Source organism: Bos indicus, chromosome 6 (genome assembly GCF_029378745.1).
Source record: "Bos indicus isolate NIAB-ARS_2022 breed Sahiwal x Tharparkar chromosome 6, NIAB-ARS_B.indTharparkar_mat_pri_1.0, whole genome shotgun sequence".
In the NCBI taxonomy this organism is placed as follows: Eukaryota; Metazoa; Chordata; class Mammalia; order Artiodactyla; family Bovidae; genus Bos; species Bos indicus.
In genome coordinates, this window is record NC_091765.1 from 71,734,443 (window position 1) to 71,752,813 (window position 18,371).

General features: G+C 40.8%; 1 protein-coding gene across 3 annotated transcripts in view; it reads right to left on the bottom strand.

Moving 5' to 3' along the window:
- The window catches only part of NMU (neuromedin U), a 33,509-nt gene extending 18,226 nt beyond the window's left edge, over window positions 1-15,283 (bottom strand). For all 3 annotated transcript variants that reach the window (XM_070791453.1, XM_070791452.1, XM_019962140.2), the window contains exons 1-2: window positions 15,068-15,283; window positions 6,334-6,392 (exon numbers count right to left, since the gene is read on the bottom strand). In XM_070791453.1, coding sequence (XP_070647554.1) covers window positions 6,334-6,392; window positions 15,068-15,176 — 168 coding nt within the window. In that variant the 5' untranslated portion in view covers window positions 15,177-15,283. The remainder of the gene's footprint in view (window positions 1-6,333; window positions 6,393-15,067) is intronic.
- Between the last annotated feature and the right edge of the window lie 3,088 nt (window positions 15,284-18,371).

Consider the following 18,371-nt stretch of genomic DNA (forward strand, 5'->3'; position numbering starts at 1 on the left):
TCATCAAGAGGCTTTTTAGTTCCTCTTCACTTTCTACCATAAGAGTGGTTTAGTGGCCTTTTAAAATGGGACTGGAAAAAATAGGACTGATTCTTGTCTGTCTGAGATGATTTAGGTTGGGTCCTATTTATGACATAACATCTCAGGGGTCTCCTTTTAATTCTAGAATTTTTTGTTGAATTTAATTTCTCACACTAAACTAAAGGGAGGATAATTATATCCTTCAATCATAATTTCTCAAGCTCCTTATTGTTTCTAATAAACATGAAGTAAACTAAAACATGAACTAAAATATCCGATTCTCTAACTTAGAGAATAACAAAAGTATATGTGGTAACATATAGTATTACAGAAAAGCATATGTTTGTGTCTCCTTTTTATGTTCACAAAACTTGTATTGGGAAAATTGTTTTATTCTATTTGTCCCTTGTGGCCAGTCACCTGCTCCCTCTTCTGAAGATTTCTTCAGAATCTCTCTCTCTCTTTCTCTCTCTCTCTCTCTCTCACACACACACACACACACACACACACACACACACACGGTAAACTTCTTGAGGTCAGGGGCTATTTAACATGCTCAAATAAGTGATCAATAAATATTCTTTAATTAAATTGTATTGAAAAAGAAGTCAATTGAGAGAGGAAAACCAAAAGAATTTTTAAGCTTAAAAGCTTTGAATTGTGACCAATGCTTAGTGTAAGTGAAAGTGAAAGTGAAGTCACTTAATGAAGTCACTCAGTCATGTCCGACTCTTAGCGACCCCATGGACTGCAGCCTACCAGGCTCCTCCGTCCATGGGATATCCAGGCAAGAGTACTGGAGTGGGGTGCCATTGCCTTCTCCAAATGCTTAGTGTATCATCCCCAAATGCGATTAAGTTTGCCTTAGTAGGGTAGGAGGAAGTAGTCCCTCCCCCAAATAGTGATGTTTAGGTATTTGAATATGTTATTTGCTCAAGAGAGAGCTGTCCACCCCTAGCCCAGGCAGCCCATCTGTGTGAAGTAGTCAAATCCAAAGACCCTTGAAACTGAGGGTTCACTAAGGAGGAAGTTGTCCCTCCCCCAAATAGTGATGTTTAGGTATCTGAATATGTTATTTGCTCAAGAGAGAGCTGTCCACCCCCAGCCCAGGCAGCCCATCTGTGTGAAGTAGTCAAGTCCAAAGACCCTTGAAACTCAGGGTTCACTAATCAGTGCATCAATATTGCTTGAATAAAAACATCAGAATAAGAAAAAACTCCAGTTAATCAAATTAGTAGATAATTGCAAAGCTTTTCGGTCTTTGTACTCCTTTCTTTAAAAGGCAGAGCTGTACTGCCTGCTGTCTTTCTCTTTGGGTAAACACTTGTTCATTTTACTCAGTTTATGGCCCTGATGGTTTTAAGTACCACTAATTGCTTCTGAGAATTCTGTGGAGTCCATTGATTAATCCCTTTGAAAATGGTTAGGTCTGTGTATTTGGTTTGAAAAGTATGTGTTTCTAGTGTCTGAATAGCTTTGGAATTTTGAAAACCTCTGATAGAAAGCTTAACTATATGTTCTAAACACTTTTTTAAAATATTTTTTATAAAAGAATTTATAGTGGTTTTACAACTCCATTTGATTTTGCCCCCAGCATTATCATCTAAAAGTTTTTTTCAAAGATTTTTCACAGAAATATAATTTCAAGCTAAAATACATGTTTTTATATTCTACATTAATATCTATTATCTAATTTGTCACCTTATTAATATATTTCTAGCATGTATTATTGGGGATTCCCTGGTGGCTCAGTGGTAAAGAATCTGCCTGCCAATGCAGGAGACTTGGATTCCATTCCTGGGTAGGGAAGATCCCCTGGAGAAGGAAATGGCAACCCACTCTAGTATTCCTGCCTAGGAAATCCCAGGGACAGAGGAGCCTGGTGGGCTATAGTCTGTGGGATCACAAAAGAGTCGGACACAACTTAGCAACTAAACAACAACAAGCATACATCATGATATACCAAGGCAGAAACTTTTGAAAGAGATTTTATGAGTTTCTATGCTATTTAAGACTCTTTAGTGCTCGGTCCTTACCATCAATCTTTTCCATCATGTATTTTGTTAGAGGTGGCTTAGGTATAAAAGGTGTTCTCACTTTATAGCTTGCCATCACCACTGGACATGCTTTATTTATTTATTCTTCTATCCCCTGCCTACTCTCATTCCATCCTCCCAAAGGCCACTCTTCTAATGTATTTGATGTGTATCCTTCGTTTGTGCATGTTCTTATAAAATCTGTACTGTTGTTTGGTGTGTGTGTATAATATTCTCTTACTTTTTTTTCCCTAATACTATAAGATCACTCTCTGTTCCTGGATACCTCTAGTGTGTTGCTCCTAACTACCACAGAGTCCTTTATAATGTTCCTCCAACTCATGTTGCCTACCTACTTCCCCGTGATGGATAGCCTGTCCCCTCCACGCCGCCCCCCCCGCCCATTACCTCCTTGTATCTGTCCCCATATACGGTTCTGTAGGAGAATATATTTGGGCTGCATACCCAGGAGAGGGATATTCTAGAGCATGGGGATATCTGGGTGGCTTTTCAGATGGCTGTTTTCAGTGCTGGAGGCATTTGGTTCCAGGCACTTCTGGTCTGTCCTGAGCACAGGTCAAAGAGGCAGAGTCACAGGTGATCGCAGTTAGAATAGTAAGTCTTGAGTGTGCTTGAATGGTGAATGACAAAGGACAATGACAGCATACTGACAATGTCAGCTAAACTCTCCAAGCTTTAGTCTCAGTTCCACCAGTTCGTTTGTCTGTTCTTACACTCTCATTATGCCTTTTTTATTAGTACAGTTTTATATAATATTTTTTGATATCTGGTAGGGAAAGTTCCTTAGCTACTGGCAGACCTTTATTTTTCTGTATCAATTGTAGGTTAAATTTATAAACTTTCCAAGCAAAAGTTAAGTGGAATTCTGATTGGGTTTACATTGATTTTATGGAATTTACATCAACTATTTGGGGAGAATCAATATTTTTCTTACATTAAATTAATTTTTCCATCCAACAGCAAAGAGTGCCTCTCCAAATATTTGCATTATCTTCTAATTCCTTTATTAAAATTTTATTTTTTCATATAAGCTATTGTGTATTTTTGGTTAATTCCTAAATACTTACAGTTTTTGTTGCCATTGTGAATGATGTAGTATTTTCATATTACTTTTTCTTAGTGAAAAGAAATGTTAGTGATTCTTGTATATTGGTATTATATCCAAAACTCTGCTGAATTCTCATCCTAGCTCTAATAGTTTCAATGAGAAATTCGTTTATGTAATTCATCACAATTATAGATTAAAGGAGAAAAGGCACGTCAACTTAAAAAAAACGTACAAAGTGAAAGCTGCAAGTTTTATTTGGGGCAGTATGAGGACTGTAGCCTGGGAGACAGCACCCCAGTTAGCTCTGAGAAACAGCTCCAAAGAGGTACTGGGAAAGGACAATTTATATGTGATTTTGGTAAAAGGAGAGTACATGCAATCGAGTGCATAGTTTTTTGAGGAGAGTTTCTGCTGGTCTTTTGAAGCTTCTGCTAGTCATGAGAAACAATTGTCATCATGAAGGGTTTTAGTGCTTTTCTAGAGAAGAGGAGATATAAAAATTCAGATCATAAAACCAGTTCCTGAGAATATCTAACTATCTGAAGACTTGTCCTGCGAGTTTCCCGAAGCACAGAGTGCCTCATTTCTGCTCTCCACCTTGAACTTTTTCAGGAAGTGTTTAAGGTCAACAGCTGCAGCTGCACACGATTTAATCCTTGTAGAGGTAGATGGCAAGCACCCACAGCAAGTGCCAATTGGTGGTTGACAGGCATGTTGCTTATCTCAGTGTTGCTGCTGCTGCTGCTAAGTCACTTCAGTCGTGTCCGACTCTGTATGACCCCATAGACAGCAGCCCACCAGGCTCCCCCGTCCCTGGGATTCTCCAGGCAAGAACACTGGAGTGGGCTGCCATTTCCTTCAATGCATGAAAGTGAAAAGTGAAAGTGAAGTCACTCAGTCGTGTCCAACCCTCAGCGACCCCATGGACTGCAGCCCACCAGGCTCCTCCGTCCATGGGATTTTCCAGGCAAGAGTCCTGGAGTGGGGTGCCATTGCCTTCTCCGTATCTCAGTGTTGGTTCAGGTAAAATATTTGATTAAGTTGACATTTTATTTAGGATTAACAAAACTCTTAAGAAAGGAGAAGAGAAATTCCTTAAGTAGGTGAACATTATATAATAGAATTCTAGAGGAAACTTATACTTTACGGAGACCCTTTAGCTGCATTTACTGTATGTAAGCATAGTACTGGAGGACTCTGGCCATCGATTGGAAGAGGGCTTTCCTGGTGGTTCAGATGGTAAAGAGTTTGCCTGCAATGCAGGCGACCTGGGTTTGATTGCTGGGTCGGGAAGATCCCCTGGAGAAGGAAATGGCAACCCACTCCAGTATTCTTGCCTGGAGAATTCCATGGACAGAGGAGCTTGGTGGGCTACAGTCCATAGGGTCACAGAGTCAGACACAACTGATCGACTAACACTTTCACTTTACAAGGAAAGAAGAAATTGTTTCTTCAGTACTTAATGTATTAATGTTGCATCTTTTGGGCATAAGGTATTGTTTCTAGGAATTTATCCATTTCATCTATGTTTTCAAAATTATCACCATATAGCTGTCCATAATACTTAGGGGGAGGGGTAAGAGCTTATTGAGACACAATTTACACTTCATACAACTCATCCATTTAAAGTGTACAGTTCAATACACTGTTTTTAGTGTTATTTATAGAGTTGTACAAATTTCACCAGTCAATTGCCTATAATACTTATTTAAAATATTTATAAAATCTCTATTTTTGTTGATGATCTACTCTTTTTCAGTCTTTGTCCTTTTTTATCTTTATCTTTCCCTCTGCCTTTTTAAAATCAGCACTGCAAGTGCTTATTAACATTCTGAAACAATAAATATATGCTTTTGTTAGTATTGTCATTCTCCTTCTCTCTCTCTTAAAAATCTATTTCTGCCCTTATTTTTATTATTTACTTCATTCCTGTTTATTTGAATTTTCCCTGTTGTTCTTTCCCCTCATTTTTTAGCTGAATGCTAAGCATATTTGTTTTTAAATTTTCTTGTCATGAAAAATATATATGAAGTTAAAGTTTCTTTCTAGCTACTGTTTTAGCTGTAGCATACAAACTTTGACCTATAGTGTTTCTATATCATTCTTCTCAACATAGAGCTATTTACCAATGCCATATATTTTCCAAGCAAATGGGATATTTAAGTTATACCTTTGTTAATACTTCCTAACTTTATTGCATTATAATTGGAAAACATTTTAAATGGATCCTTTCTAACTTATGGAAACTTTCTTGTCTTCTAAGATACAGTCTACATTTTTAAATGCCCCAATTATATTCAAAAAGAATGTGTATACTATTTAGTACATGTTTTTAAAAATATTCCTAATAGCTCAAATTTATGAATTGTATTGTTAGGTCTTTGACATATCTACTTGTGTGCTATTTGCTTTAACTATCAGTTTTGAGAGAGGTATATTAAAATTTCCAACTACAAATGTTCATTTATCTATTTTTCCCTGAATTTCTATCAATTCTTAAATAAGTTTGGAGATTCTTCTGTTAATACGGGCTTCCCTGATAGCTCAGTTGGTAAAGAATCTATCTGCAATGCAGGATACCCTGGTTCGATCCTGGGTTGGGACGATCCCCTGGAGAAGGAAAAGGCTACCCATTCCAGTATTTTGACCTGGAGAATTCCATGAACTGTATGGTCCATGGGATCACTTTCACTTTCACTTCTGTTAATACATATTAATGATGGTTGTATCTTTTCGCTCTGTTGCTCTTTTATCAACATAAATTTATCTGTTAAAATGGTTCATGTACTTGAATTCTATTTCATCAGATGTTAAGACTGCCACTCCAATTTTTGTGCAGTTCATATTTACTTGGTGTGTCATTTTCCATTCTCAACCACTTTTTGTTTTCTACTTCAAGTGTGACTTTTACCTAGGCCATATTGCTTAATCTGTTTTTAACATCTGGTCTGATAATCTCTTTTAAGTGGTGTATTTTAGCATATTCATATTTATTCTCATTATTCTATTATTAGGATTTATTTCTGCCATCTTCACCATTTACAGTATTTTTGGTTTCTTTTCATCTTTATTTCTTTCATTTAATAAAAAAAATTATGAATTCAGAATGTTGCTAAAATCACAAAGCTCAATTACATTATTTCACTTTGCGATGATAATTTTTAAAAGGGTAAATTTTCACTAATTTGTGTAATGATAATTCTTTACCTGTTTCCACAACTGTAATTCTTGTTCAGGCTGTAATCCTTGAGGCAATACTGGAGCACCTAAAAATAAAGTTATATTCACAAGTTAATGTTACAATATTTCTCCTAAAACTAAACATTATATATAATTCATTTTGGGATGATATTTCTCATTTTTCACTGTATATCATTTTTCTCCTAGTTCAATTAGGTATCTCCGGATTTGACTTAGTATAAGGATTCCCTGGTGGTTCAGTTGGTAAAGATCCCCCTGCAATACAGGAGACTGGGGTTCAATCCCTGAGTGGGGAAGATCCTCTGGAGAAGGAAATAGTAATCCACTCCAGTATTCTTGCTTGGGAAATCCCATGGACAGAAGAGCCTGGAGGGCTACAGCCCATGGGGTCCCAAAAGAGTTGGACATGACTTAGCAACTAAACCACTAGCAACCAAGGAGACATAATTATTAAACAAACTTTAATAACATTACAAAGATATTACTCTCAAGAGTGAAAGACTTATATGTCCACACAAAAACTTGTACATGAACATGCATAGTAGCATTATTCATAATAGCCCCGAAGTATAAACACTCCAAATATCCATTACCTAATGAATTAACAAAATGTAGTACATCCATACAATGGAAAATTGTGGTCCATAAAAAGGAATGAACTATTGACATATGCTGTAACAGTATTGAATCTCAAACAGACTGTGCTAAATCAAATAAGCAAATGCAAAAGATTATATTCATACATATAAATGTATGAATCCATTAATATGGAACATCCAGAGAAGGCAAATCTATAGTGCTAGATTACTGGCTGCTTAGGGCTGAGGATAGGAATGGGGACTGACTGCAAATGGACATAACAGATCTTTGGGGGGTGATGGAAAATTGTATTGTTGTGATAGCTGCACACTCTTTCTTTTCTTTCTCTCTCTCTTCTTTTTGGTAGAGATGAATCAATACTTCGTTTGTTAAGGAGAAGTTAAATTACTAAAAGTTTTGTAAAACAGAGCATAAAAAAGTAAGAAATCCATTCTACTTATTCAGAATGCTTGAAGAGTCACTTATGCCACTATGTATGATAATGCAGGAAGAAAAATTTATTACAGACACATACTTTTTTTTAGTTTGGGTTTAGTGTTGGCCCTTGTTTGACCTAAATAGTATAAAGAATGATGTTCAACCAATTGAAATATCATTTTTCAAGCAAGACAATGCTTCCAGGGTATTCCTAATGTGATCATGAAAGAGAACTCAGATGATGAAGTATCACATAAAATCCATGTAAATGCATGAATACAATGTTAAACACAGCTTTACGTTTATTTGTATGTAAATCACTAGTACTTGCTATAACTAGTGGGGCTTCCCTGGTAGCTCAGATGTTAAAGAATCTGCCCGCAGTGCAGAAGATCAGGGTTCAATCCCTGGGTTGGGAACATCCCTTGGAAAAGGGAATGGGTACCCTCTCCAGTAGTCTTGCCTGGAGAATTCCATGGACAGAGGAGCCTGGTGGGCTATAGTCCATGGGGTCACAAAGAGTCGGACACAATTGAGTGACTAACACTTTATTATAACTGAAGTTTGTACCTTTTGACCACCTTCATGAAAACTTATTTATTCCATACATCACAAATTAATTTAAAAGACAAAAACTCTCAAAATGTATGAAACATATTTAATAAAAGGTGATGGCAGATATCCTTATAGGATAGAACTCCTTCAAATCAATAGAAAAAAAGGAAACATGAATAGGCAAATGGCTGCCCAACTATTTAAGTCCACTTAAAAATCACTGAGTTACATAATTAAAACAGATAAATTTTATGGTACATAAACTGTATCTCAGTAAAGATCTTTAAAAAAAAAGAATTACTTGTTAAGGCCTTAATTATTGTTGAAATAAAATGTTAACTAGCTTATAGCCTCTAAAGTAATATTTTCTTCACAGGTTTAATTTTCTAATTCATGCTATATAAATTATAAATTTTAAATGTAATTATTGTTTATTATATATATTTATTCTTACTAAAATTAAGAAAATACCCTTTTGTGAAAATGAAAGTATTAGTCTCTCAGTCATGCCTGACTCTGCAACTCCATGGACTGTAACCCACCAGGCTCCTCTGTCCATGGAATTCTCCAGGCAAGAATTCTGGAGTGCGTTGTCATTCCTTTCTCCAGGGGATCCTCCCGATCCAGGGGCAGAACCTGGGTCTCATGCATTGCAGGTGGATTCTTTACCATTTGAGCCACCAGGGAATCCACAGGCACTATGTTGAGCATTAAAACCTGTCATGTCCTTAAACCTTTAAACCAACCTTTTAAGGTAGCTATTCTCCTTATTCCCATTTTAAGATGAGGAAACTGAAGGAAGGAAAGATTAAATAATTTGTCTCAGGTCACCAAAATACATACGTATCAGAAGCAGATTTCAAATCAGGTCTCCGTGCAGGCTCAGTCATGTCTGACTTTTTGTGACCTGATGGACTGTAGCCCGCCAAGGTCCTCTGCACATGGGATTTCTCAGGCAAGAATACTGGAGTGAGTTGTCATTTCCTCCTCTAGAGGATCTTTCCAACCCAGGGATCCAACCTGGGTCTCCTCTGGCTCCTGCACTGGCAGGCAGATTATTTACCACTTGAGCCACCTGGGAAGCCCTCAAACCAGGTATGACTGATTCCAAATCCTAACAGATTTTTCCCCCTAATTCTACCACTTTTCAGTCAAGTCTTGCTTTGAGTTCACTCAAATTTATACTGTTATTGAAGCTAATTTCTAATAAAAGTAACAGTATTTAACTACATTTTCTGTACCCAGCATTAGAAGTAACTTACATGGATCATGTAGTCCATAGTCGAGAGTTCATTTATTTGAATCCCCTTTCATGGGACAGCTATTCTAGGTACACAAACAATCTTACACACTTCTCAATTATATATTTCTTATCCTAGCCCAAAGGTATATCTCAAAGACATTATTGTCTGGTGACTGTTACTCTAAGTTGATTCTGTTTTCAGAAACGGATAAAGCTGTGCTTCTCAAATTTTTATACAAAACATCTGGTGATCTGACTAAATGAGATTCTGATTCAGTGATTTGGGTACAGGTCCAAGAGTCTGCATTTCTAGCAAGCTTCCTGGTGATAAACTGATGCGGCTAGTCCATGGGTAACAGTGAACAGCCAGAGGCAGTGAGCACTGCATTGCAGAAAGAAACAGAGGATGCCTCTTATTTGACAGAACTAGGCAGCTCAAAGAAACGTTTCAGGTCTAAGGTTTTTAACAAGTCTGAATAATTCCAAAAGAGGGGTATGAATATTCTCATGAAAGACATCTAACAGGCCATCGGACTATTCCTCACAGCTCGAATGCATTACTCACCTATTGTTACTAGGCGTACACAGCTTTGAAAAACAGGAAGGTAAAAGTAAGGGGGATAAAGGCAGAGAGCAGTATTTGATTGAAGAGAACCAGAGTCAAGTATGATGCAAGGAAATACACAAGGAATTTCACTTGTTGGATGCAATCTTCACCTGCCTGTGCTTTTGATTTCTCCACTCATCATACCAGGGTTAATCTCTTTTTGACAGGGCATTTCTGTTTAAAGAAGACAATTTCATATTCTTTCTTTGCTTGACTATCCTCCACCCTCCAGTAAAAGTGGAAGCACCCCCTCCCTACAGCCTTACCAAGACCTTTGAGGCTTTGTCTCCTTCCATGTCCCCAAGCTGGCCCGGGCCACACCAAAACTGCCACTGTCTAACTTAGTCCCAAGTATTTATATAATAAAAAAGGGATACTTTGTGGCTCTTACACAAAACACATAAACACAGTCTCAGGGTAGAAAGGTTAGAGAAACCAGAATTTTTAAATGTTTACCTATAATTTGTAGAAAAGCATTAATATCCTATGACTGAATCCAAACATAAGAGGAAAAAATGTCCCCTTTGTCTATTTGTTAACTAAAGCTGTGCTTTTCCTCTCAATATACCCAGGATGTGGGCTTTACACTAGCAAATAGTAGTGCTAGAGACCTTCCCAAATACTGTCAGGACAGTGCCACTCTCTTCTATATTCTAAAAACGGCAATGGATTTTTTTTTTTTTTTGCTTTTAATTTTTATTAAAAGTAGGGCTTTTATTAAGAGTAGAGCTTCCCAGGTGGCACAGTGGTAAAGAATCTGCCTGCCAATGTTGAATTTGATCCCTGGGTCCAAAAGATCCCCTGGAGTAGGAAATGGCAATCCACTCCAGTTTTCCTGCCTGGAAAACTCCATAGACAGGAGCCTGGTGGGCTACAGTCCGTGGGGTCCATGGGGTCCATGGGGTCACCAAGAGTTGGACACAACTAAGTGCACAGGCACACACACAGCTGATTTACACTGTTGTGTTAACAACTGCACTATTTTTGATCAGTTTCAAGATATTTATACTTAACACTATCTCATAAAGGGAAATCTTTAGTTTTGTACTGAACAATGTAACTAATGCAAATAATATGGATCAACAGCTTGTGCATCTGAAAATACACCATGTGTAAGAGAAAGAAAAGCAGATCCTGCTATTCTAAAAGTAGTGTCCATTTTCTTTTCTCATTGCTAGTACTTAGCTAGTGTAGGATTTGGAAGTCATAAATCATTACTGCTGACTGAATTTCAAGAACTATTTCATGAGTAGGAAAACACACTTCTTAATTCAGTCTTGGGCACTTCATCACTTCTTGTCAGAGGCTGTGTCAAAAGATAGTTTGTTGCAGAACAAATAATTTCACAATTTGTATGGAAATACAAAAAACCTCGAATAGCCAAAGCTATCTTGAGAAAGAAGAATGGAACTGGAGGAATCAACCTGCCTGACTTCAGGCTCTACTACAAAGCCACACTCATCAAGACAGTATGGTACTGGCACAAAGACAGAAATATAGGTCAATGGAACAAAATAGAAAGCCCAGAGATAAATCCACGCACATATGGACACCTTATCTTTGACAAAGGAGGCAAGAATATACAATGAATTAAAGACAATCTCTTTAACAAGTGGTGCTGGGAAAACTGGTCAACCACTTGTAAAAGAATGAAACTAGAGCACTTTCTAACACCATACACAAAAATAAACTCAAAATGGATTAAAGATCTCAACGTAAGACCTGAAACTATAAAACTCCTAGAGGAGAACATAGGCAAAACACTCTCCGACATACATCACAGCAGGATCCTCTATGACCCACCTCCCAGAATATTGGAAATAAAAGCAAAAATAAACAAATGGGACCTAATTAAACTTAAAAGCTTCTGTACAACAAAGGAAACTATAAGCAAGGTGAAAAGACAGCCTTCAGAATGGGAGAAAATAATAGCAAATGAAGCAACTGACAAACAAGTAATCTCAAAAATATACAAGCAACTCCTACAGCTCAATTCCAGAAAAATAAATGACCCAATCAAAAAATGGGCCAAAGAACTAAATAGACATTTCTCCAAAGAAGACATACAGATGGCTAACAAACACATGAAAAGATGCTCAACATCACTCATTATCAGAGAAATGCAAATCAAAACCACTATGAGGTACCATTTCATGCCAGTCAGAATGGCTGCGATCCAAAAGTCTACAAGCAATAAATGCTGGAGAGGGTGTGGAGAAAAGGGAACCCTCTTACACTATTGGTGGGAATGCAAACTAGTACAGCCACTATGGAGAACAGTGTGGAGATTCCTTAAAAAACTGGAAATAGAACTGCCTTATGATCCAGCAATCCCACTGCTGGGCATACACACTGAGGAAACCAGAAGGGAAAGAGACACATGTACCCCAATGTTCATTGCAGCACTGTTTATAATAGCCAGGACATGGAAGCAACCTAGATGTCCATCAGCAGATGAATGGATAAGAAAGCAGTGGTACATATACACAATGGAGTATTACTCAGCCATTAAAAAGAATACATTTGAATCAGTTCTAATGAGGTGGATGCAACTGGAGCCTATTATACAGAGTGAAGTAAGCCAGAAAGAAAAACACCAATACAGTATACTAACGCATATATATGGAATTTAGAAAGATGGTAACAATAACCCTGTATACGAGACAGCAAAAGAGACACTGATGTATAGAACAGTCTTTTGGACTCTGTGGGAGAGGGAGAGGGTGGGAAGATTTGGGAGAATGGTATTGAAATATGTATAATATCATATATGAGACGAGTCGCCAGTCCAGGTTTGATGCATGATACTGGATGCTTGGGGCTGGTGCACTGGGACGACCCAGAGGGATGGTATGGGGAGGGAGGAGGGAGGAGGGTTCAGGATGGGGAACACGTGTATGCCTGTGGCGGATTCATTTCTATACATGGCAGAACCAATAAATATTGTAAAGTTTAAAAATAAAATAAAAATTTTAAAAAAAGATAGTTTGTTGCAGATATCCAAAGGTACCTCTCTTTTAGGAAATTTCTGTCTTCATTTTAATGTTCTTTGAACGGTAAACTATTTCCAGCCACCAACTCTGTGGCTGGCCCTTTACCTTTTTATTGCCATTTGCATCTCTGCTAACTCATTTTTGCCGAGGATGCTACACTATTGACATGATTTTCCCCCCTCTGGCTTTGTGGCATTTGCTTTGTTGTTTTTTGATACATCCACTTGCACCTTGCATAATGATTAACCTTCGTGGATTATCTCCCAGCTTGGCTTATGTATGTCAAGCTTCCCCTCCAGTGCTATTGTCAGGGCTCAGGAATATAGCAGATCACCATGGCAGATCAGATGAGGGTAAATTCACCCTCTTCCCTTCTCATCACATTTTTAGAGAGATAAAATTAATATTTTAGTATTAACAGCAGGTCTGAAGGGGAAAGAAGACCCAAAAGGGTAGTCTAGGGGGATTTCTGTGTAGGGAAGGAGGTATCTCATCCCTTAACTTAAGAAACAGTGGGGATATTTACGAGATGATTGGTCAACCAGCAGATACCCTCTTGTGGAAATAACACCCAAGACTTGCTGTTTTTAGAAAATGGCTGCTGCTTCCTATAGTTTCTGCCCAATCACCAGGAGCCTGAAAATTCCCCTGTATCCCTCTGCTAAAAGAAGTTCTCTCTCACTGATGCAAAATTCACTGCAAGCATATAGTACTTAACATGCATGGAAAGTATATTTGCTTCACAGAGAAAAAAATTAAACTATGATTATCTGCTTTCTGAATAAGGTAGATAAAAGTGACCATCCTAATTTTACCAATAACAAATTTAAAACGGAAAAAGATTAACATGACTTTGCAAAAGGCATGCTGTATCACTGCTGAATATGCGATGGAGAAGGTTTAGGTCTCCTAGCTTCTACTGCTTACATTTCACAACCAAATTACCCTGCTTTTCAAGCCGACAAGTCCCCACCTCTCTGAATCTCAAATGCCCCAAGGAAAGGGGAAAAACAATGAGAGGACAGCAATAAAAATAGCTCCATTAGGAAAAGAATGATGTGTCAGCTCCCCCATCTCTAATAGGGGGCTGGGCTACAGGTTAGGGAAGGTTCCCACACTACTGGCTTCAAGTCCTAACATTACGGACAATGATGAAACAGCCCTCCCTTACACCACTGAGAGGAGAGTAGAGGGAAACTAAGGGGACCCGCTGCGGATCTAGAAAATTCAAGATCTTAGTAGGGCTACCGCTGGCCCAGGAGGGCCCTGGCTCAAAGCTGGCAGATGAGGGATGGTCCCCTCAGGCTACTTGGAAAGGTAACCTTAAGGGAGCAGGGAAGTGATCTTTTCCACTGGAACTGGTTATATCCACTCTATCCCAAGTCCGAAGCTTTGGACACCCCTTCCAGACCTTGCTTTTGCTTTCCCCCCGTTTTATCTCTAAGCCACGGCTTCGCTGGTGGTTCAGATGGTGAAGAATTCTGCCTGCCAATGCAGGAGACCCAGGTTCAATCCCTGGGTCGGGAAGATCCCCTGGGGGAGAAAGTGGCAACCCACTCCAGTATTCTTGCCTAGAGAATCCCAAGGACAGAGGAGCCTGGCGGGCTACGGTCCGTGGGGTCTCAAAGAGTCGGACACGACCGAGCAACTAACACTTTCACTTCCTCTAAGCGAGGCACAGAAGTCCTTGTTACTATCAAATCGTAGCTGCCTTCAGTGGCTTTAGCTGCAGCAGTGACGGAAAGGCGGGCTTGCACACTTGCTTCTCCAACTCTGTATTCCTGATCCGGTGCGGAATGACCTATGAGGCACAGAGCCCACGCTCTCCCTTTCCATACTGCTAGAAAGGGGCCTGTTACTGCTCGGGGTTACCTGAACAGTAACTCACCACCGGAGCTCACTCACCAAGAAAACAGCACTTTCCAAGTTGACCTCGCATTAGCAGGGGAAGTATCACACCCACTCTAGTTTTGCTTTATTGTCAACCCTCCAGTAATTGTAATCAAAGGAAAAGCATTTTAATTTTCACTATTTTAACTCCCGTTACCCATAAATCATGCGAGCTGGACATCCCGAGTCTGAGGGGGCTGCCCGGTTTGGGAGTTTCCCCCAGGCTCAGGTCCAGGCTCGAGCCGGGCCACAGACACGTGCGCCCTGGCTGCCCTGGGGTGGCGACACGAGCGCCGCGGCGCGAGGGGGTGGCAAATCCCACCGGCCAAGAGTAAAGACGAGAAAAGGAGATAAGAGATCGAGGAATGGAGCGGGGAGAAGAGGCACTGGACTGGACGCGGCGCGGGTGTCCCAGGGGGCGCGGGGTCCTCTTACCTCCGCAGGCGTCCGCGCAGCAGGACAGCAGTAGCAGCAGCAGGAGCGGGGACCCAGCGGCCACATGTCCCGCGGGCGGCTCGGGGCGACGGCTCGCGGCTCGCAGCATCCCGGGACCCTGCGCTGCACCTGCCGCGCACTCCGAGCAGTGCTCCAGTCGAGCTTCTGCGTCCCCGGCTCGCTGTTCTCCCGGCTCCGCGTCCAGACCGACCGCCCCACGCGCTGCCAACTTTTAAATCTCGCGGACACGTGAGCCGAGGCGGCTAGGTCCCCGCGCGCGCGTCACCTCCCGCCCCCGGCCTTCTCGCGTCACTCCCAACCCGCCCCACCCCGCACCCCATGCACGAGTTTCTGACTCAAGGTACCACGCATCTTTCACCCTCCTCGCCCTAGGGTCTCTGGAATGGAGGATCATGGAATTAAAACGAAGCATGTCCGTTCCTTTCTTTGGAAGCACTGAAGGGGAGCCGGAGGGGAATGCAAACCAGGCGGCCAGAAGAGGCTGGTATCCCGGCTTTTAAACTTGCTGGTGGTGATGCTCTGCCAGAGACGACCCCTCTGCACCCTCCCCGGAAAGCCTTCTCTGCCCCACCCGACTGTGCGGCACCTCTTGTCCAGAGCTCCAGAAGCCACCTCGGTGCAAGCACCTCTGTTCTGTTGCCCTGTTCATCCCCAGCTCCTGGTACACGCCCAGGGAATCTTAGAGCAGTACTGGCTCATGGTGGATAGTTAGTGTTAGTCGCCTGACTCTTTGCGACCTCATGGACTGCAGCCCACCAGTCTCCTCTGTCCATGGAATTTTCCAGACAAGAATACTGGAGTGGGCTGCCATTTCCTTCTCCAGGGGATCTTCCCAACTCAGGGATCGAAACTGGGCCTCCTGCACTGCAGACAGATTGTTTACCGACTGAGCCACCAGGGAAGGTGGTGCTGTGCTTAGTCGTTCAATCAGGACTCTTTGCCACCCCATGGACTGTAGCTCGCCAGGCTCCTCTGTCCATGGGGATTCTCCAGGCAAGAATACTGGAGTGGGTTGCCATGCCTCCTCCAGGGGATCTTGCCAACCCAAGGATCGAACCCAGGTCTCCCACATTGCCAGCAGATTCTTTACCCTCTAAGGCACCAGGGATGGTGTTCCCCAAATTCCTATCAGGTCTGAGATCTTTTAGGGGAAAGCAGTTGTCTGTTAAAGACAGTTAAAAAAAAACAAAAGGACTGCTGAGGCTTGACCACATGGACCTTTCTAACAGTTCTGGAAGGTCTCTGACTCTCCCGTAGAATTGCAAGCCTTAAGGTAATACCTCCCTTTCTGTGCATTTCTCCTGCTGTCACTTCCTAGCAGTTGCAGTCTGATTTCCAGAGTGACCTGACTTCTACTATCCCTCTCCACAGTTTCCTTCCTAGGGGGAAATATCCATGAATCAGCCTTCTCCAGCACACTAGCTGATGTGGTTTTAATTTCCTCTTCCAGAAACAAGGAAGAGGGATCTTATTTGACCTCCTTTTGAAAGGAACTCTGAGGGAAGGGTAGAAAAGGAAATACAATAACATTTCTTAAGGAACATCTTTGTATCAGGCACCTTCCCATGCTATGTATTTAATATTCATGGCATCTCGGGGATGTGAAAGTACTTTATTATGATTCTCATTTGATGAGCTTAGAGATATTAAACAATCCACCCAAGGATATCAGGCTTCCCTTGTGGCTCAGCTGGTAAAGAATCCGCCTGCAATGTGGGAGAGCTGGGTTCGATCCCTGGGTTGGGAAAATCCCCTGGAGAGGGGAAAGGCCACCCACTCCAGTATTCTGGCCTGGAGAATTCCATGAACTGTATAGTCCATGGAGTCACAAGAGTCGGACATGACCAAGCAACTTAAAAAAATATATAAAGATATCAGCATGTGAGGGAGCCACTGGTCATTCTACTCTGTAAAGATGCTTCTCTCCTAAATCAGGGATTTTAATGTATCAGACATGCACTGTACAGTCCACTACAGGCAAGGCATGTCCTTACGGATACATTTACTAGTCTTCCTAAAGGAAATTACAGTTTGATAAAGGACCCAAAATCTATAGTCAAATAGCTGTATTACAAGGCCACTGGGATAGTGCTCTGTCATAAATACAGAGAGGAAAGAGAGTAACCCTGATAGAGTGAAAAAGTAATGCCTACACTTTAAAGTTCTTTATATCCAAGAAACACGTGAGCAAGGCCAGATTATGTAGAGTCTGGTCCAGGTTCAAAGATAGATGAGAATAGATTTAAGGTTGCATGTGCTTTTATTTATTCCCAAAGTAGTGAAAAAGCATTAAGAGTACAGAGGATGTAAATGAAGTAAGGATGTGGGTGGGTGGAGGGGGCTCTGGTTTCCCACTGCCTTCCTTGTATCTCCTGGACGCACACTGAAAGATCACTAGTCTTGGCCGCCTTCGGGGGTGAGATGTCAATGAAAACAGAGAAGCCTGAAATAGTGGGCTTGATGTTTTTCAATACTTCTAGAGGTCAGGAAAAGAAATGACTCATGTATGACAAGTTTTTTCTGCATGAATCAGGCTGCTCTGGATGTTCTGGTACATGGCCCTTGGTACATGTATGCAAGAGTTTTCTGAATTATATAGCTAGCAATAATGTTATTAGGTCATAGGTCCAGGTAAACTATGGATTGTTTTCAAATGCATTGTATCAATTTATACATCAACAGAGGACAAGATGGTTGGATGGCATCACTGACCCAATGGACATGAGTTTGAGCAAGCTCCGTGAGATGGTGAAGGACAGGGAAGCCTGGTGTGCTGCAGTCGATGGGGTTGCAAAGAGTCGGACACGACTGAGCAACTGAAAAAGAACAACACCCCACCAGCAGTGCATGAAGCTTCCATTGCTGCACATTCTTGAAAAAACCTTTGCCATACGGGTGGGGGTGGCATCTCATTGTGGATTTAATTTGCAATTCCCACTAACTAATGAGGTTGAATATCTTTTCACAAAGGTATTGGCCATCATTGTTTTCTCTTCAGTGAATTGTCCTTTATCTCTTTTCCATTCTTCCCCTTTGGGTTGTTAGGTTTTTCTTACCCATTATAGAAAAGCTTTATGCATCTGGAGCATTTGTTGGTTAATTGTGTGGCAATTCTTTCCTCCCTACTTATGACTTTTCCTTTACTCAGTATATATGAGTTGTTATTTTTGAAGAAATGCTTTTTAAAAGTCTTGTAGTCAAATGAACATGCTATTGTGTGACTTGGATGATAAGAGAAAATAGATGGGGGAATGAAGGAAAATAGACACTTTCCTAAGAGCAA